We start from the raw sequence: 21,629 nt of genomic DNA, 5'->3' as shown, positions 1-21,629 counted from the left end.
CCCAAGAACACAGTAATTACAACACAGAGTCAAGTCTCAAGTCTGATAACAAGGCTCAAGTCAAGTTTCAGCTCCTGCAGTAGCAAGTCTTCAGTCTTTTGAGACTCTGAGCTGTTAAGTTTTGTTACAGCAGGACTCAAGACAAGTCTCACAACTTGTCTTGTTGGTGTTAAAAAACTTGACAGTTGACTTTGATTTGTCTCAGTACATTTGAATTGAAAAGTCAGTTTAAAGTCTTGTAAGCAAGTTTTAACCCAACTTAAGTGATTTGAAAGAAGTTAAAGCCCGATCTCATGTCTTATAATAGTAAGTCTCATGTCTAGTTACAACTTTTATAATACTATGTTAACTTGAGGCCAATAAAGTGTTTGACACCAATCAACTCGAGGGGTCACATGTGCTGGGCATGATACAGACTGCCTCGTGTGAGCGCGCCCTTCTGCCCATCTCATCAAATACTGACGCTTTGGAATTGTAAGTCGGCTCAGCCTCCATCCAGAGGAGTCAGTGTTTGACGAGTTGGGAATGAGACTCAGAAATCAGCTATCTTGCCAACATGAGCTTTAAGTTAACTGATCTCTGAATCCTGACCATAGAATGTAGGATTTGAAATTGTGTTAATAATGCAACTTATTAAAAACTGATGCTAAGTCCATTCAGTGCATAGGTACAATAATTAGATTAGGTTTTTACAAGGCCACATTTCCAAACATAAATGTTTCTTCTGGAAGTCTTCAGGAAGTTGAGCATCAGTACATCAAGTCAAAAACAATTAAAGTAGTCAGTTTGTCATGTTGAAGTCTGACCAGACTCCATGGTGTTGGTCTACAGTTTGGAGTTATGTAAAGGTTTTCGCTGCTCAAAAATCCTCAAAAGAGCCAGAGTTGGGTGAAGAAACAGTACTTGATGTGCGCTGAGCCGAGAGATTAAGAGGTGAGCGCTGAGAATGGCTTTCAGTGTGTGAGGTGTGTAACAAGGACACTCTCTGTGTTCCCATCTCTATCTGTCTCTGCTCGCCTTCTACCTCCTGCACTCTCCCCAGGAAACAAAAGTTGTTTGATACCCTCGGTCAAAGCTGGCTCTGAGAGTCCACCCGGCCTCAGCCACAGCTCACAGGCTGCAGCATTTCTCCCTCTCCCTCCTCCCTTCCTAAACAAGCCGGCTGCACCCATGAGCTGCCGTGCATACAGAGTGGGCAGTGTTGAGTCAGTGCTTCCCTCCTGACCCCTGAGAGCTTTGGAAAACCGTCAAGAAAGCTCTCTGTTTGAGGAGTGACGCGGGGAGGAGAGGAAGAAACAGACAGAGAGAGGGAGGTGGAGGAGATGGACACATCCAGGGGTTGACTTTCAAATCTTTAGTTTTCATGAGCTGCCCAGACAGTGTGTCCTTCTGGCTGCTTTAGCAAGATATTGCTAAAACCATAGAGACTTGGAATGTCTTCTCTCATTCTTCATCTACTTAATCCTTTATCTGATACCCTCCCTTGTGTAGCACTGTGTAGTTCTCTTCTGCACACATGTGGTGAGAATGAGGGCTCATCAGACCATGCACACTTTTTTCCTACATCCTTCATTCTTTTGTTTTTGCTGGATGTGCAAAAGTTAGAAATGTCATAATCTACGTGAATGTGAGCAGCTCTGTGGAGACTGGAAGGCTTGTTGTGATGAATTGTGATCTGGATGACAGTTAAGGCCCAATGGTCCATCCAGTGATCACCGACTTTTTACTTAGATCCTAAAATCTCAAGATTGCTGAAGATGCTACATAAAAATGCAGGAGATCACCCATGATCACCATAAATCCTCATGGAACTTTACATTTCTGTACCAAATTACTTGCAGTGGAAATCTGGTCTCTTCAACATCTAAGGACCTTGAAGGTCCAAATTTCATGGGAATCCATCCAGTAGTCGTCAACACACTCCACTTAAATTCACACCTGATGAAAAGTCAGGACGTCACTGAAGTTGGTAGGATTCATCCCCTGGGAACCACGAATGCCTGTCGTTGAGATATTCACTCTGGCTTCTCTCTCTAACAGCGTTTTTAGTCACTGTAAAGAGGAAAGAGTGTGTGAATCTGATGTGTGGTTTCTCTCTGCTGTTTCTTTTGTTTTTTGAGTAACTAGTACAGGAAGTTACCGCGGTTCGATACAGACCAGAGGTGGCTGGTTGTGGTTCTGGGGTCAGATGTGGGAGATCTGAGGTATTTTGGGCTCTTAGTCGTTCCCTTAATGCCTCTGTTTATTCTCCAGTCTTTATCACAAGATCAGCCATAACACAACACATACGTATTCATAATCAGACACTGATGATCACAAACATCTATAAATATGCCACTCACTCACTCACTCACTCACTAACTCAACCAGAAAGAACGATTGTGTTTTGAGCTGCCCTCTGTTAAGGAAGTAGGAAGTGATTTTTAGACGACATGGAGGAGCTGCAGGGGGGTCGACTGCTCAGCGGTGATCCTCTGTGAGATAGATTCATGTTTCAGCAGGACTGCTTTAGATACACTCTAACTAACCTCTTGATGCCAGTGATTCTGCTACTTTTCCAAACATGTCTCCTTTCCGTGTTCAGGTTCTCGTTTCAGCCTCGACTTCCTGCTCAGTTTATATGTTTGCATTAGAGCGGTCCCCCTGAATTTATCGGAGAAACTTAAGCGGCTGGAACAAGGAGAAAATAAATGCTGGCTCTGAAAGTTCCGACATACCGTGAAGTCAGAAGAGTGTTTTAAGAGGCCTATTTGGAGCCATTTCTTGTTATTGTTATGGCGACCCGGCTCGGCTGGGCCTGGGGTTATTTCTGCCATGAGATAAGAGCAGTGAAGGAGCGTTTAAGCTGTCATGCAGACATAATTTGCTTTCCCAAAATCATTTATTCATGACTTGGAAAGGCCAGCTATTCACCTAGCTCCTTACCCACCTTATTGTGCTGTCAGAGTTACTGATGACATGACTGTATTATGTCTGCATGCTAATTCACCAATGGTGTTCTGTGTTAGCCACTCTGTCCTTATCGTCCTTCAGTGGACCCCTAACTTTTTAAGGCTGTTTTTGATATTGCATCAACCTAATTAAAAAGTTTGAAGACACTGCTTTATGTGAATAAGAGACGCAAATAAATGATGAAGAATGATGATATGAATATATCATTTTGCTGTGGAATACGGGAAGCATTGATACTCTCTCTTATCTTATAAGTCTGTTTTTCTTGCTTTGTTCCAGGGAAGATCCTGTTCAGGAGGAGCCATATCAGAGATGTGGCCATGAAAAGGCTCAGGCCTATCAACGAGTATTGCAGGGTGAGTTTATTGACCAACAGATCCCTGGAGATCTACTGTGGTCCTACGTGTCTGTGGTTCAGGAAAGCTACACTGGCCCTGAGCTTTTACATCTTCAGCACACTGAGCTGAAGTCAAAGCAGAAAGTACAGTGGTCAGTGGGAAACAGAAACGGGTATCCCACCCACATTGCATCAACTTCGTCATGAACAGTGAAATGTAAAATAATGGTTTCATGCCCTCTGTGTGTGTGCGAGCAGCAGAGTTGCTGTTTAGGATTACAGTGAGCTGCCTGACTGTCTAATGTCAGGAAAACATTTAATACGTGTCTTGTGAGTTTTCTTGTCCTTAGTTTGTGAGTCATTCCCTCATTGTGTTAGATATTCCAGACACACAGACACTGTAGTTGTTAAAAACCCAAACACACGTTTATGTTCTTCAAAGTTAGCACAGGGGCAAGATTTACTTAACAGCCGTGTTTATAGAGAACGCTGTTCCTCAGCAGCTGTATGAATAATGCCACTGCCCTTGTAAACTGGCACTGTTTGGTTGGTGCCGTGGTGACAGAAGGTGTCGACCCTGCCGAGGTGTCCTAAAAGCTCCCCAGGTGCTCTGCAGCTGACTGTGAGCTCACTGCTGAAGGAGTCAAACTGAAGGAGAATTTCTCTCAAGGGATCAATAGTGTGTGAGGAAAAATCTGTTTCAGTGGAGCCAAATGCGAAGATGTCATTGTATCTCCCAGATGTACAGTAAGCTGCTGGACTGGAGAATTTATTCATGTTCTTTATGTGTTCATGCTGTTAAGTTGCTGTCAGTGGCAGAAGAAAAAACAGGATGGACTCCACTTTGTTTTTGAGTGTAATAGTATGCCGTAATCTGCTGCTGGTGTCTAGTAAACCCTTTGAAATACAGCAGCTCTTTCCACTTAAGGCAGATAATGTAAAACCTGTGCATTATTCAGCCCATTACATGGCTTTTTACCAAAGAGATTAATCACTCGGCCTGGAGAAAGGGGGGACAAAATGTAACTGTACATTCTGAGGCTCCAGTGTAGCAGAACTGCGACCATAAAACTGCCAATAGCCGGCGACTAATTGCAACAATCTGACAGAAATGTAACTCCAGCAACCTCCGTGAGCACATTGTGATTGATGCTCAGCTTCTTAGCAACAGCAAGAAGAATAAATTCAAAGTAATGTTTTATAAAAAAATCAATTTTCCTAACTTAGGTTGACGATGTTTGTCTGCTGTAGCTAGGGGCTCATTACTGCTGGTGATCAGACATCTCCAAAGAGACATGGTGCCCACAGAGTCACATGGTGCAGGTGTGAACAGCGCTGTGGTATTCAGAAGAACTCTGCAGGATGAGCTGGGGCTGTATCTCATGTTGTGGTGGTGACTTGTGCCAAAGGCAGAGATCTTGCTGCTGCTGAGCTTGCTCCAGTCAGCACATCCACATCCACAGGTTGTGTTTTTGTTAAGTTTGAAAGGTTGGCCTCAGGGCCTCACAGCCACACTCACCTCCATCTGCCTCTGAGAGAGAGAGAGGAAGCCTGGGGATGTTTTTACAAGTTACCTCTTGGCGCTCACTCATGCCTCCTTGTATTTACAATTGTATTATTTTATCACAGGATCACTTCTGTTCCCCATGAAGCACCACTGTACAAATTAGTTTCCGATTTTTCCTTTCTGAATGAAAATAACAGAGTGCAAAACTTCAGAGTGAAGACAAACGTTGTGTGATAAACAGTGCTGAGCACAGGAGGGGCTGGTGACCATACAGCTCCTCCACCAAGTGTCGTCTGGGGTTAAAGGAATGTACAGCTGCTGGAGGCAACATCTTTAACCACTTATCTGAAAAAATAAGTAGTTTATAGAGTTTTGGGGGGTTGGAGTTGTTGGTTCGTGACTGTGGGTGTGGATATTTACGGGGAATAACTGAGCCACACCAGTACTGTGCTGCAGTCAGGGTTGTTATTGTGGAAATGTCTGAAAAGTTATAAAAATTGCACTCACCTGTTAAAGATGAGGCAGAGGGTGTTTTCTTAAAAATCATTATGTGGTTCATGAATCTTACTTGATGATCCAGACACGTGCTTAAGATTTTATGTTGTGCAAGAACTTAGTTCCAGTTACATGTTAGGACCAGACACCTCAGATTATGTGAGACAATCGTGTCGCACTGCTGAATTCAGTCAGACATCTTGTCAGCCAGTGAGCCGGATGCCATCTCACACATCAACAGTGTCCGTCTCACACAGCTGATAACCACTCAAATCAGCATTCAGCACTGTGATAGCATCAAGGCAGGTCAGCGCTCAGAATGCAGTGTTGGCAGTGCCTTCTGGGAATTACAGTAACCGCCGGAACAAATCTGAACTTGACTGTAAGCAAAAACAAAGTGCTGTTTTCGTCCGCCCCCGTAGGCAGCCGGGTTGACAAGGTGAGACTTCATGTTTTTTTGAGGAAAGCAGAGTCAGCCCTTCTGCTGCACAGCTGAGGCTTTACCCTGACTCATATGGAAATTCCCTGGTTGTAAAGTGTTTTTGTCAAAGTAAGAAAACACAGTCAGATTGAAAAGAAGGAAGGGAAAAAACATGGAGACTGGGAGTGTTTGGATGAAGCCAAATGTAAAACTGCTGAGCGTAAATGACTGGAAATGTCCCACAGTTGGATGAAGTGCATCAAAAAGTCTGTTTCGATTAGAAATTAGAACAGAACTTTCCTCTAAACTGAGGAGAGCAGCATTTGTTAGACAGGTTTTTTTAGCAGATGATGCCCTTTTGAGATACAACCGATGTAAAAATATAAGATCCTGAAAGTCTTTGTTGTTACAGTGCACAGATACAGTCACTGTGCACTGTACTGGATCGGAATGCACAAGTAGATCTCTCATTTCCATTACCTCTTTTATTCCTTAGAGGAAGCACACATGTGCGCGCACACACACACACACACACACACACACACACACACACACACACACACACACACACACTCAAGCAGGCACACACAATTACCTTAATGCTGCCCGCTGTAAAGAACACCCATAAAGTCCATTTGCTGTAATGTACCCTGAGCCTCCCTCCCGTCTGCTCCCTGGGGAGAATTGTAATGAGCGGACGGGCCACGGACTGACACCAGGGGACGTATAAATTCAAGGAGACGATGGCCTGTTCAGGATGCACTCTGACCTCCGACGCAGCGCTGCATTCTGGGCCGCAGCACTAGAGATTGGGGGAGTCCTCTGGAGGTCGCCAGTAAAAGCGTGTAAACCAGCCACTTGGCTTTGTGTGTCAGGTTGTGGATGGAGCTTCTGTAAAAAGTGAGATTTAGAAGGTTGTGGTGACACATACTAACCGAGCAATATTATATGTACCATGAATCAACAGACATGTAAGTAGACACACATGCACTCTCCACATAACTTTTCAGCTAATGCAAAACACAAGTTATACTCAGAGTTCAGAGCAGCAGTCCCACTCTTCCTCACACAAGCTGTGGGCATGAAGCTCATGAGTGGGACAAGGACACCTTGACGGGACTTTGGCTCCCGTTCCATACCTGTCAGCCCTGACGCTATATCAGTGTGTGTCAGAGAGTGTGAGAGGCAGACAGAGACTCTGCTCCCTTAAAGGACTGAACTGAAACACTTAGGAGTATTAAAATCAGAGGTAGAGGCCAGCAGAGGAAGCGTGATGGATAGCATTGAGCTCTGCCTGCCAGCATAAGGAGAAGGAATGACCTAGCTCTCCGAGCCGAAGGAGAGATAACCACCACGGGGTCGTTAGCGACAGTTATGCTGTCTTCTGGTTCGGGGCATCGCGCTGCTGAGGTGATTATCTGTTTCAGCCAGTCCACTGAAGGGCAGCGGCGAAAGAGTAGAAGAAGCAGATAAAACAGAGTCAGGAGAAAACAAAAAGAGACAGAGACCATGCAGTAACGTGACTATCGGTGTGTGCGAGGGAGAGATCACTCTAATAAAGACAAAGGTGAATGTTTGTCTTTCATCTCCGGCAGTGCTGTCAGGATTCATCTCTCTGCTGCCAGTGATCCTCCACAGAGACAGAAGATTAGGGAGGAAGGTGGGCGAGACGGATCGATGAACTGAGCTGAGAACCAGCTGCTGTGACTGAAAGACAAAAAGAGAACCAAAAATGACAAATTTAATTGTTGAAATTAAAGAGCAGCAGATAATACAATAACTAGTCTCATTTATTCATGAATTGAAACATCTCACATTGAGCCATGTGCTGTACAGGCAGTAGGTAGCTACAAACACAAATACACAACATGTATCCACAGGCACAAACACAAACCGTGAGCTCTGAGCCTGGACTGGAGACAGTCAGCGGAGGGGCGGATCTGATTTGATCATAGACAACAGCAGCTCGTACATCATTCATACACAGAGACACAAACACAGTCACGACAGAGAGGAGCGACGGCGCAGCCATCATGCCCGAATGTCTCACTATTGACCATCAAGATTAGAAACAAGAAATAATGTGAGAATCTAGAGAGCACGTCCGTCTGTCCGGGCTGCACAGTCCTGCAGAGAGAAAGGTTTTCAATCTTCCACTGGAATTGTGCTAAACACACAATGATGGCAGGTTTTGCACTTAGAATCAAAGGTCAAATGACCTAAGATGACCTTGGGTGACTTGAAAGGCACCATCAAATAAAATGTATTGTTATTTATTATTATTAAATGCATCATCTCTCTGTGAGAGAGGAGGACAGTTGTTACCTGTGTAACCTCCAGGACGGCAGGTCGTCCACAGGTAGTTTAATGGACAGGTGGGAAAACTTCCGTCCTATAAACAGAACAAGTTGCTTCATGTCTCCTGACAGGCCGTTCATACTGTAAGTAGTAACGGCTTGTTTTTGGAGAGCAGACACGTGATCAGCACTATATTTAACCTCGGGGTGACTTCTGTGTGCAGTGAAGTGATCATGTGTGATGACCGATCAATCCTGTTGTCTCTTTGTGTCTGCAGGCCCTCATTCAGCTGCCAGTCTACATCTCCCAGTGTGAGGAGGTCCGAGTGTTTTTTGAGACTAGACCTGAAGACCTCAACCCACCCAAGGAGTAAGTACCCTTCACATACACCACCCGTCATTGTTCTCTGACGAATGTCATGTCCTGTCAAGTCCCGCCAGCATCTACCTCCAGTCTGACAGTAATGAACATTCATTACACCCACCCTGGGCATGAGCTCATCCTGTCGCACCGCCTCATGTGGGATTTTTTTATGCAGAAAAAGAGAGGACCTTTTTTAAATGCTGAGTTAGCATTGAGCATGTAGCTGCAGCTCAGTTCAGGCTCTAGGCTCCATGGTTGCTGTCTCTTGTAAATATCACTTGACACATTAGCTTCATATCCAGCGCTGACAGTCACAATGTGCCAAACTTCAGCAGGAAATGAACGCCAGCGTCCAGCACAAGCAGAAGTTCACAGGCTCCATGGTTACAGGCATGTTGTTATTAAGTTTACCAGCACCTTCAGGGCAGCGGAGGTTACGAGTGGCTGTTTAATAGAGACCGTAATGTGCGGCTCACATTTTGACCCTGGAGATGGTTTTCACACCAACAGCTGTCGGCTGACATCTTGGATTTTACCTCTCTGTCATCACATACTGATGTGTGGCACCGGGCGTTGAGAGGCTGCCTCAGTCGGCAGGAAATTGAGTTGATAAGTTCTGTGATATATACTGGGAGTGCATGTCGGGACAGTAGTAAGCCAGAACATAGAGATTGGGTTCTCCAGCTGGTTGTCAGAACTGGGTCACAGAAGTGAGACAGTTTCCTGTTCCTTTACAACAGAACTGCTATTATTCTTCAAACCCACACTCTGATCTGACTCTTGGTTGTAAGGTTAAGATTTGATTCAACACCTTCGGCTTTGCCATTGTTAGACTATCACATCTGGGTCTGTAAAGATCAGCAGGTCACTGGTTGTATTCCACGACAGTGTCATTCACATTTTCAAAAAACTTGACAGCTTGACTTCATCCTGGTGACTTTTTGAACATTAGGCAGGTTAGAGTTCGATGGACCAAATTAAAAATTCCACAGTCAGACAAAAAATTCTACCTTTTGTGAATCCACCAATAAACAAAGTATAGAAATGTCAGAAACTGTGAAACTAAACTTTTCACAGCACAACGCTGACTTTGGTATTCAGCGTCTGTCCATCAGACGTGAGCTACACTGAGCCAGCAGCTGGCTTCTTGCTCAAGGACAATTAACAGATCACAGTGCTGTTACAGGGACTGAGTATGAGACGGTAGTTGCACCAGGTGCCATGCTGTCATCTATAATGTGGATGGATTCAATGTCACTTTGAAGTGTGCTGGTGGTGGTGAGCGTGCTGTATCAGGCCTGTCATAATATGATTTCTGTGACGTGTCACTCAGCATTCCCTCATCCCAACACTTTTACTGGTGTATAACCGTCTGCAGCACTCCCATTAAAAGAAACCTCCTCACATCTGTGTGTGATCAACATACACGATATGTGGACACATACACATTTTGTATTCTGTCCTCCCACAGATGAGGTTGCCAAGGACACATACCTCCCTGATTCCTCATACAAAACCCCAAGTATGTGTCGGGCAAGGCAGGAAGTAGACGGAGTGTTTACTCAAGGCGGATGAATAAAGGAAAGACCTTGGTTTGTCTTTATTGAAATTGGATTAGTGCTTTCTGCCAGTGCAGCCTGTTGTTTGGCTGACTGACAGCAGGGCTCCTGTACAGACACAGCAGCCCGTCACTGGGAGGAGATTTATCACGGCCTATAACTCGACTGCACTGAGAGGGACATCTTAGACTTTCACCCGAGGAGAAAGGAAAGGAAGGAGAAGCTGAAGAGGAGAAGAAAAGGATTAGTTCAGGAGGAAGTGGAGCAACCAGAAAAGATGGGTGAGAAGGGAAGTGAAGGAAAGCGGAAGCGTCTGGGCAAGGAAAGGAAAACGGAAAGTGAGAGACGTCACGAGGGAAGAAAAGCAGGAAGGAGATGAGGCGACGTGTTGACGTGGAACAAGGACGAGTGGGGATAGAGGGAGGAGGTTATGATTCAGTTAATTATTCTAGTGAATATTACACGAGTCCTCTGTGGTATGGTGGCTGTTTAGCGAAAGGTTTGGTTGGGGGTGTAAAAACTAGATGGCTTTTATTTGAATGGGTCTGCTAGAATCAGAGCCCGACGTGAATATATCCTCTGATGTTCTGTAGTGAAGATTCAGAACACTTCACATCGTTTGCCTCTTTTCTGTAACACAAGCATGAAACAGCGCGTCTCACAGTTCATGTGTCATTTCTTCTTCTATGACTCAGCCATGGCCGCCTGAGCTTAAGGCACACACACACAGTCAGTGAGCTCTTTTTATAGCACGTTAATGGGCATGCTTATGGCTAAAGATGTATTGAAACTTAAGCCGCCGCAATTAACAGTTCTGCCGATCGAACAAAGCTTCATGTGGCTGAGAGCGTTCGTGTTGATGCAGGGAAACGAACACATGATAGCTGCCAAGCCAAACGATGGAGGGAGATGAAAGAGTGAGTTCAGGAGACGTGGACGGTTGAGATGGAAAATGGAAGGCTGTAAAGTGAGAGTAATATTTAGATAACAAAGAGCGAGCGATGGAGAGAGCGAGAGAGGAAAATGCTGAGCATCAGCCGCCATTGACTTTTTCGGGGCATCTGGACGTTGAATCAGCTCCTGACTGCTGCTGTGGAGTGATGGTCTATTTATCTGGCTGATGTCTAAAGCAGACGCAGCAGATGCAGTATTGAATTTAACATCAGACTAAATTTCAGAGATCGACTATCTAGTGGCTCTGTATTCACATCAGGCTGGAGTGGAGGGAGAGGCAGAGAGGCGGATCCTTTTCTCACATGACTGTAGCATTAATACAGACCTAACAGATACTGATGATGTCAGCAAATACTCTAATTATTGTTAATGCGCTGGAGTAATCAGTGTAAAGGTTGTGTGTCATGATAACAAGTCAGAATGATCGTTTTAAACCAGTTTAAAGTTTCATTAGTGCACATTTGCAAGGCTGTGTAAAATGTAAATAAGAACAGGATGTTTCATACAGTCATGATACAAACACCTGTTCACCAGTTAACCTGTTCACCTGTGGAATGTCCTAACATGTTGTGGCATCACATTCAGTAGAAGTGCATTTTCACACAAATCAGTCAAGTTGATGATGTTAAAAAAAATCAATGCATTGTCCTTGTTTTCAAATGAATACATGTAAAAAGGTTTAGCCAATTACATTCTGATTCATGTGTTTTTTAATTAATGTAGTGACTCTCACTGACACATGACCTGAAAACACCATCAGTCACAGAGACAGTACCAGAAACAACATCAATTACAACGATCAGCCATCTCGGATCTTGTGTCTTTACATTAAAAACAGTTTTGTTTATTTATTCATTTTTTGACCTCCACGAGGTGATTTGTGAATTATTTTTTCATATTGAAAATCTTCCTGATCTGATATGTCCTGGTTGTAATGTGATGATTGTGTCTATTTAACAGGGAACCCATCGGAAAGAAGAAATCAGGTAAGAGTTTTGATTGTGTGTTTGAACTGAAGAATGTGGTTCTGAGGCCAGAACGTGGTGTGTTTTAGGTATTTTGTTGTTTTCCTGCTTCTCATTATTGAGTACAAGGCTTCTCCAGTCCTTCTGCAGCAGCCTGTACAAGGAGACTGTCTCCATCTAGTGGTCACAGTGTGTAATGCAGGTAAAACAATAAATAAGCATCCAGATGTTCTTGTTAGTTATAAACACACGTTTTGTCTGTGCTGAAATGTTTAGCCATTGTTTGACAGTTTGAATATTCTCTCTATCCTCTCCATTCATCTCATATTCTCCAGGTTGCATGTCAAGTCATTGTTTTCAGTTTTCTTCTCCGTTCATTTTGCTTTCCATCAGGGATTGTGGAGAGAGCGACTACTTTCCTAAAGCGAGGTAGTAAACACTTGCTGTGTGTGTGACCTGGCGGGTTGCTAGCGGCCCGTCCCCCCTCTCCTCCCCTCGGCCTGGGCAGGTGGGACGTGGCTCTGATGGAGGCTTGGGGCTTGCACTGGTTGTTCCTGTTCCCTGATAGAGAAAACATTCATTACAGCTCATTTCTGGTCGTATTTCTGTGTTGTTTGGGATGGAGTAGAACAGTAGCTGGATGAGTTTAATATAAATGTCAGAAAGAACGAAGACTTTTGTTTTAGAAACACCTTTGATTTAAAGGTTCAACATATTACAAGGAACTTTCATCCGATACTGAGGCCTTTTATATGACCCAACCCAACATACGCCAATGAGATCAGCAACAAGTTGTTTCACCAGCTTCTTATTATGATATTTATTGACTTGTATTTATTAAATACAAATAATTATTATTATTTATTACTTACTATATAACTCTCACACAGCCACAAGTTGATACATTAAATCATAGCTGTGCATCATAAAACAGTTTTAAAAAGAAAAATACAATCGAAAACATGTTGCTGCCAAAACGAATGAGGACAGTGGAAACATGACCTCTTTCATCCAGAGGGGGCGCCAGAATCACAAGACCAAAGTTCCTTGTAGCTGCTTTAACCTGGTTGCTCGAGTCGACCTGTCGGTCCAGCTGTTCAGAATTAGACTCAGCCTGATGTGACTTTTCCAGCAGTTCTGCTCTTGAGAATTGTTTGTGTTACTAACTCCAGAACTTGTTGATCAGAGTGTGTTGCAGAACCATTCAGTTACAGTTTCACCACATCTGTACGCCTCAGAAGTTTTGAACTCTTTGGTCAGCCGGGAGCTGGTTTCTGTCTGCCTGTGTGTTACAGTCACATCTTGTTAGAAGTGTGTCCCTCAGCACTTTCAGTCACCTGCATGCTGGGGTGGATTTAATGTCCCTTCATCATTCATACACTGGATCTAGATATTTTTTCTTCAGAAGAACATGAACCAACAGAATCGAGCCGTAGTGCTGCTGGTTGTATTGTGTGGACTTGTCTCAGACTGGCTTGGTGCTAACACTGGTGGTGGGTCTCTGTGGTGCTGGTCTGCTTCTGTGTGGAAGTCACAGCCATGCTGATGATTGACTTAACCCTTCTACACTTATTAAATTCCTTTAAGCCTTTCACTCCCATTCTCTAATTCTCCCATCATTCCTCTTGTCTGCTCTTTGTTTCCCTCACGCCGTCTCTCCAATCACGTCCAGCAGCTCCTCTGCTTCATGTCTGGGTAAATCTCCATCCTCTAAATTAGCCTCCACTCACTTCAACATTTTACCCAAAAGCCTTTGCACAAGAAGTGACCTTGGAATTATAATTGGCATTTCATCATTGAATACTTTTGGCTTTTTTGTAAAGACCATGCTGAAATTGGATTCTCAGTCAAAGTGCCTGTACAGTCTGACATTTCAAAAGGTCGTATTCCCTTCAGGCAGATTGAAAGAGGGATATTGACCTTTAATATTCTAAGTTCTCAAGGACAATCTTGTACAAATCACATAACAAATATTATCACAGAAGCAGAAGGTAAGGAGTGGAGGCTCATTTTCATTATTGAGATTTCATCCCTCGCCAGCCTTACACCAGGAGCAGAGAGGAACAAAGAGCTTAACAAGCCTCTGTTGTGATTGGTTCCCCTCATCAGGAGACTCCTCTGCAGGAGACCCTCTCCTCCTCGACCAGTATGTGGCAGTCACAGACTACGAGAAGCAGGAGAGCTCTGAGATCAGCCTGCATGTGGGTCAGGTGGTGGAGGTCATCGAGAAAAATGAGTCTGGTAAGTTCTACAGGACATGCAGTGTACTTGTTTTATTATTTCTGTGATGGTTTGAATCCAAAGAACAGCTGTGGATATGCTGAATGACTGTGTGTGGAGATCTTCAACAATTACAGAAGAACAGATGCATGCTGGAACCACTGTCACCTCTGTTTCCATCCACCTGTTTAAAAAGAACCTGTGAAAAAGAAGGAAAACTAGCTGAAACGTTTCTTTTTTCCTTTATCTGGCTCTTGGGGGAAGTTTGAGTGACCATGAAAGAGAAAAGCAGCACAATAGAAAGACCTGAAATGTGACTGCTGGACGAAAACATTGTAATCGCTACATTCCCTTTATATTTCCCACAGCGGCAGTTATTGTTTGCTGTGTCTGGCGCTCTGAGCTGGAGAATCAACCCCTCACATTTACAAAACAGTAGTGGATGGAAAATATTAGCATTTTCTTTTTGCCAATTTCCTGAAAGTTTGACTTTGGAACATTTTTCATTGTGCAGCATTGTTGAATGGAATGTAAAGTTGTTGAAGAGCATTACAGACGCATGTTCTTTAATTAATCCGTGCCGGTGTCTCACCATTCTGCTCGTTCAGGGTGGTGGTTTGTCAGCTCCGAGGACGCTCAGGGCTGGGTCCCTGCCACCTGCCTCGAGGCACAAGATGACCCTGATGACTTCACTTTTCCAGGAGAAGAAGGTACACACAGCTTTGCATCTGGGCACTGTTGTTTAAATTAATTATTCCCTCATTGAAAGAGTTGATGTGTAAAGAGGCCATTTAGCATTTACTGTAAAACTGGAACGATAAGTGTGCTTGTAAACAATTTTTCACAAAAATGTTTTGTTCTGTTGTTTTTCTGTTGCCTTCCAAAATGCAACACACACCACATGTAGCACCATGATGTCACCTGTCATCCACAGCAGACACATACAGTATGTCAGTAGTAGCAGCAGTCTGTGCAGATCAGAAGAGCAAACGGGACATACATATATATACATATATATATATATATATATATATATATATATATATATACATATATATATATATATATATATATATATATATATATATACATATATACATATACATATACATATATATATATATATATATATATATATATATATATATATATATATATATATATATATATATATATAATCATCTAAACAAAACATTTAAAGGTGAAACTAAAAAAACGTTAACAAATAGAATAGCTAACTGTGTTAGACTCCATAAAAAGGCCACATGTAGATGATACTGTAATATAAGATGTATAAACTATACAGCTCATCATAGCAGCACTACTAAGCAAAGAAGTGTACCAGCAATTCTGCAAATTACAGAGCATGTTTCTGTTGCTGGACTTAAAGAGTATGTTGTTTAAGATTGGACATTGAACTGGCTGCTGTGTCTTTGTTGGACAGGTCGCTCGGCCTCGTTCACATCCACTGACATCATCTCAGATGTAAAGAAGCACGATGCAAAAACAGAAGCAAATACACTGAGCTAATACTGATAAAGAATATGACGTTTTCACCAAGATAGTAAGCAAGTCTAGTAAGTAAGTCTGCGATAATGAGAATGATTTAATCAAGCTAAGGAAACACATCAGTTAACCACACATCAGCCTGCACTACCCTGCAGTCTCAGACATGTACGATAGGAGCATGGAAGTGACTGGAACCGACAAACGAACGTGTTTCAGCACTAGGCCTGCATCAGCCTGATGATACAGAGCACACATAACAATACATAGGTGAGAAGCCAACAATCAAAGATGATGGAATCCATCTGTGAGCATGAAACGCACCTACAAATGTATATATAGCAGATACATCAACACAAATGCACACAGCAGAAAGACAGAGTCGCTAAAAAAGTTCATTGTCATCAAACTAATCCACAGATTATCATACGAGCATAAACTCACACGGTTTGTCCTCCAACACATTTGTGATAACAGCTGTTCAGTCAATAAATATTCTATGCCAAAATGGCTCAAACTGTAGCTGTATGATGGGGACAAACAGCGAGTACCAAAAACGTTGGAATTAACTGAGGAGCTAAATGAATTCTGCTAAAGCAGAGAGTAATCAACGTCAGCTCACAGACTCTAATGAACCATGTGGTCTATATCCCACTATTAAAACAAGTTTTATATTGAGCTGCTTTCTGTGGCAGTTTGATCATACAGTGGTTTCTCCAACACACCGGTGAAGACAGCACAGTAAAATCAATAGTCCACCTAGCATGAACGGAACAGTGTGATTTAAAATGTGCACAGACCTGGAGGGATGATGTGTCAGTAAATGGGTTCTTTAATTTAGGATGTAAACACCCTCCACATGGCTTATGTAATGTTCACTTCCTATTTTGCCCCACTTACTGTGCTGGGATGTCAGTGCCTCGGAGATTCTGGTCACTGCCAAGACATATGGGTCGTCGCAGAACTTTAGGGGATCTATTCAGCACAGGCTTTGGGCAAGGTGGAGCGCACGCCTTTTCTTCTCCCCATTTCTAAATGTGTGTGTGTGTATGCACACACATGCATACAGACCTGAGAGCATGTTTGTCCTTGTGTCAGCATGTAATGTTTGTTGCATGACAGATCCAAGCATGTGAATCAAACCCTTGCATGCAAAGTGAACTGTCAAGTATATCTGATATAAATCAATACAAAATAATATAAATCATTTCACTTAACCAGCATTAGACACTAGATATATCTGTGGTTCACACAGAATAACTGTAGTATGTGTTAATGTAGAAACATCTGCTGTGTCTCTGGTAGAGTAACGAGTGTGTCCTGTTTGTGGTCAGTATTTGTGGAGGATGAATGTGTGTTTTATGTGTTGCACATGTGTGTATCTTACATCTTCTCACTCCACAAGATGCTGCTCAAGCCGTGCCTCATTTCATCAGTTAGCTTATGAAAACAAGTCACTCCTCTACCGATTACGCTATTTCATTCCAAGTCATAAAAGGAACATGTTTTAATTAAATTGTTGCAGATATTTTCCACCTGTGCAGTTTTATAATTTGAATTTTTGGAAAGTTTTAGATTATTACATTTGAAACACTCCAAGCCATTGTAATCTGAGCTCCCTACAGTGCTCTTCAAAACAGACACTGTGTTCTGATATTAACAATATTGTCTTTGTGACTCCAGAGGAGAAGTATTCAGTGATTTACCCGTACTCGGCCAGAGACGAGGATGAGATCGACTTGGAGAGGGGAATGATTGTGGAGGTGATTCAGAAGAACTTGGAAGGATGGTGGAAGATCAGGTACAATGACTGGCTTTAACTGGAACAGCAAATATCATAAACCCAACAATGTGTATTAACTGAAGAAAGTATTTTTAAACATGACAATCTGATCTTCGATAATGTTTTCTAACCTGAAGCCACCGACTGAACATCTCTCCCCGACTCAGGTACCAGGGGCGTGAGGGCTGGGCCCCAGCCTCCTACCTGAAGAAGTGTGACATCCAGAAGCAGTCAGCAGGTGGTGCTGTTCATGCAAGCACCAACGACCTAGACTCTAAACAGAACCAGCAAAACAATGCAGCCAAAGAGAATCGAGACAATGGCCATAAAGAAAACCGACTTTCATTTTTCTCCGACAAGAGTAAGAAGTGAATTTCAGATCAAGTAAACTGTTTAACCACTGCGTCTCTTTTAAAGCTGTCTATCTACAATTTGAAAATAAGTTATGAAAGGATGTGTAAGGGCATTTAAACAACATCCAAAAGTATTCTTGTATGCAAAAGTGATAAACTATCATTTTACACAGTGGTGGTTTTCCTCAGGCTCCTGTCTTGTTTCCAGTACCCAGAATCCAACAGCAAATCCTGATTGAAATAAAAAGCTAAATGTAAAATGTGCTGGTGTTCCCATACACTACAGCAACCCAACAGATTACAGATTACATTGTCCTTTCCTTTCACAGAGGTGGGATCAAGACACAGACCTCCTCCACGCAGAGATCTCACCATCGTAAGATCCCATCCAAGTCTGGGACTTAATCTTTCCAAACAAAAGTTTTTTCATCGACTTAACCTTTATGTGTCTGTCACGTTCCACAGCCACGTGGTGCAAACCTACCCAAGCCGCCCATTCCTCCTCAGGTTGAGGAAGAGTTCTACACCATAGCAGACTTCCAGACCACCATCCCTGATGGTATCAGCTTCCAAGCTGGGATCAAAGTCGAGGTGCGTCCTGCACTTCCTAAAGTCAAACTGAAAAAGAATATGGTGAAATATTTGTGTTGAATAAATGTTTGTCTATTTATTTCTGTTACTGATTTAAGGTGATTGAGAAGAACGCAAGTGGATGGTGGTACATTCAGATAGATGACAAAGAGGGCTGGGCCCCTGCCACCTTTATTGACAAGTACAAGAAAACCAGTAATGCCCTGCGACCCAACTTCCTCGCCCCTCTGCCCAACGAGATGGAGAAGCTGAGCCTGGCAGATGGTGGCTCTTCAAATGCTTCAGGCACAGATGATAGCTGGTCCAAGCCGTTACCTGATGAGCCCACAACAGCCCCAGAGTCCTGTGCCCGGCCTAAGCTGAGAGATTGGAAGTCCGGTCCCAACAAGGGGGGCTGTGGGCCTTTACCTCCTGCCCCAGCTGCCCCACCAGTCGAGGACAAACCAGCTCTGCCACCTCGACGGGAGTCCATTAATAAGAGCTTTGAATTGGAGGTAGCAGAGAAACCGAGACCAGATCATTCCAAACCTTTGCCCCCAAAACCACCAGCCCCTGGGGTCATCATGCCAATGGTTCCACCCAAGGCGGCACCCCCCTTCAAACAGGACAAACCACCTGAGACCAAGAAAGAAGATAAGAGCAAACCTCTTCTTCTTCGGAATGAGATGGGTCTTGAATGTGGCCACAAGGTGTCTGCCAAAGAGGTGAAGAAGTTCAATCTGAAACCTGTACCCAAACATCCACCAAAACCCAAATCAGAAGCCCCGGAGGAGAAACCAGAGGCAGCTGGTCCTGCAGTGTTCATGAAGGCGAAGCCAGTGCTCCGACCTAAACCTGTTCCAGCTGCCAAGCCAGATCCTCCATCAGAGAACAAACTGGACATCACCAACCTGAGAAGCAAACTGAGGCCATCAAAACCTGCCGATCTTGAAACCCCAGCGGCAGGAAATAATCCTCAGCCCAGTCCTTCTTCCCCTGTCCACATCCCTAGTCTCAATAATGGTAAGCACTGTGATGAGCCAAAACTCCCCCCGAAACATATCAATGGTCATAACCAGGAGAGCTCATCACCCCCCGCAAAACCAGCAGTGCCTCCCCACAAGGAACCCCCTCAGAGACCCCCCGCCATGGCTCCAAGGAGACCTCCTCCTCCAAAGAAGGAGACCCCATCCAGCCCAACTGAGCTGAAACCTCCACCTGCACCAAAAGAAATCCAGGATGTTCCCAAGATTCCACCGCCACAACTCAACAGACCCCCTCCCCCTAAACCCAAAGGGTTTGTAGCACCACCTCCCAGCAAAGAGAAGGAAGAGCCCAAAGTTAACAAGGTCCCGATTCCTCCCAAACCCATGTTGAAGAGTGAGAAACCCGGCCCGCCCAAGGACAAGCTTCCACCTTTACTCAAGGAGCCCAGTAAGGATGAGCTGTATCTGGCCGTGGCGGACTTTGAAGGTGATGACAACACGTCCGGCTTCAAGGTGGGTACAGTGTTCGAGGTGCTGGAGAAGAACGGCAGCGGCTGGTGGTTCTGTAAGAATGTACGAGAAGAAGTCGAGGGCTGGATCCCCTCGAATTACCTGAGCAAAAAGCCTTAGTGTGAACGTGCTCTGGAAACCATCGCCATATGAAAAAATAAACTCCGGATCGAAATGAACCAGGTATCACTATTTTATAGCTTGTTAGCATTTTTTTATTTTTTTTTATTTATAGGTACCTTTTTTTAAGTTGACCCATTTTTGTTGTGTTTTATTTTGATAAGAATATTCTACATTAACTGAACCAGCAATAACACTCGGCCCTGTGGGGTCTTGTGACGTTTACTTCGTTTTGTTTTGATCTAAATATGATAAGACCCTCTTAGATAACAAGATTAGACGCTAGAACAGCAGTAAATGTATCTCCACTCATGCCTTCTACGATACTGTGCCTCTATATTATATGCAAAGTGCTTCAGTGCTTAATATACTGTATGCAACTGTAAACATAGTCCTTGTCCTAGTCTTCAACACTTAAAATTAAATCACAGGAGAATATTCTAGATGTTCAGATCCATTCATTCTTTCCTGAATGTAGACAAAATAAATGTTAGACAAAGAGAGCACATGAACTCAGCAGGAGTTCAGTGACTATCTGGGCTTTCAAGTGTTATCAGCAGTTAGTAAAAGAGACGTCTTTGCCAAGTAGAAGCACTGTTTGTTATACTAGAAACATGCATATTAGTTTTTGTGCTGTTGTAACGCTTTCTTCGTCGACTGCCTAATAATGTTGCAGTGACTCGTAACAGATGTGCACTTTTCAGTCATTTCAGACGAGGCAAGTTAAATGTTTGCACACGCTGAAGAAAGGGAAGAATGCCACGGTGCATTTTATATTAGTCAGTTTTATTAGCCATGTCTGTTTCTTTATACTCACTGTAACAAATACTCACCGAGCTGAAAGATCCAACCTGAAAAGGAAGCTCAACTTATCTCGCAACCAAAAATAAGAATTGTGAAATGTGACTCGTCTGCATATCTTTACTACATGTGCGACGTGAGACGTTGGAGATCTGCAGTGATTCGTGCAATGATTTACAGTATTGTGAGTGTACAGTCTGTTCTTAACTGAAGTCTGGTGCTCAAATAACAGCAAAGTGTGACCATTGTATAAAAAATAATGTTTTACATTAATGCTTGACTGGTCTCAAGCATGGTCAGTATAGCAAATTATTTTTTATTGTACAGAAATGAGAAGCATATCTTAGCTGTTGTCACTTTTCTTTGATGGCCCATGTGTCCTCTGCACCGATGAAGGGATGAGAAGAAGAAGAAGAGAGAGCTGAGGAGGAGAGTGGATGGATGATTTAGGGGATTTGATGAATAGAAGAAATACAGTGGGTGGTGTTTAGTTCTGTGAGGAGAGAAGGGAAAAATAATCACAAAAGAAACATCTGTGAGACATTTCACAGAACGCACTTCACAAAGGTCGTCTACCACACGTTAGTAAAAGTGTTCAGTTTACTCAATAGAATTGTTGTCATGGTTGTTGATACAAGCAGACAAGGCTTCAAGCTGTAACACTGATTCTGTTCTGCTTCTAGTCGCTATAACATTATTCAACCTTTCATACAGAAATGTCAGAAAAACAAATTGTGTTGTTTAAATGCCCCCAACGTGTGGCGGTGTGGAGGGAACACAGGCAGGGCGGGTTTGGTTCAGTGCGAGGCAGATGGGGTGATGGTGTCATCGTTTCAGTATTGTAATCTTATTTACCTTTATGCTATGTATTTTTCATTACATTGAATCTCTTTTTACTTTGGTCAATAAAAGTTTCAGATTTTTCAGCT

General features: G+C 43.3%; 1 protein-coding gene across 4 annotated transcripts in view; it reads left to right on the top strand.

The window, feature by feature from the left end:
* sh3pxd2b (SH3 and PX domains 2B) overlaps nt 1-21,626 on the top strand; it is a 36,722-nt gene extending 15,096 nt beyond the window's left edge. The window contains exons 4-16 of one of the 4 annotated variants that reach the window (XM_037118594.1): nt 3,232-3,308; nt 8,288-8,379; nt 11,847-11,872; nt 11,991-12,053; nt 12,245-12,280; nt 13,961-14,092; nt 14,680-14,781; nt 16,494-16,577; nt 17,261-17,378; nt 17,528-17,721; nt 18,043-18,089; nt 18,179-18,304; nt 18,403-21,626. In XM_037118594.1, coding sequence (XP_036974489.1) covers nt 3,232-3,308; nt 8,288-8,379; nt 11,847-11,872; nt 11,991-12,053; nt 12,245-12,280; nt 13,961-14,092; nt 14,680-14,781; nt 16,494-16,577; nt 17,261-17,378; nt 17,528-17,721; nt 18,043-18,089; nt 18,179-18,304; nt 18,403-19,899 — 2,594 coding nt within the window. In that variant the 3' untranslated portion in view covers nt 19,900-21,626. The remainder of the gene's footprint in view (nt 1-3,231; nt 3,309-8,287; nt 8,380-11,846; nt 11,873-11,990; nt 12,054-12,244; nt 12,281-13,960; nt 14,093-14,679; nt 14,782-16,493; nt 16,578-17,260; nt 17,379-17,527; nt 17,722-18,042; nt 18,090-18,178; nt 18,305-18,402) is intronic. The other 3 variants (XM_037118595.1, XM_037118596.1, XM_037118598.1) reach the window with 3 other exon arrangements.
* Nucleotides 21,627-21,629: the final 3 nt, after the last annotated feature.

This window comes from Acanthopagrus latus, chromosome 13, assembly GCF_904848185.1.
Source record: "Acanthopagrus latus isolate v.2019 chromosome 13, fAcaLat1.1, whole genome shotgun sequence".
In the NCBI taxonomy this organism is placed as follows: domain Eukaryota; kingdom Metazoa; phylum Chordata; class Actinopteri; order Spariformes; family Sparidae; genus Acanthopagrus; species Acanthopagrus latus.
The sequence above is the reverse complement of the archived record's forward strand: the minus strand, read 5'-3'. Positions and strand labels throughout refer to the sequence as shown.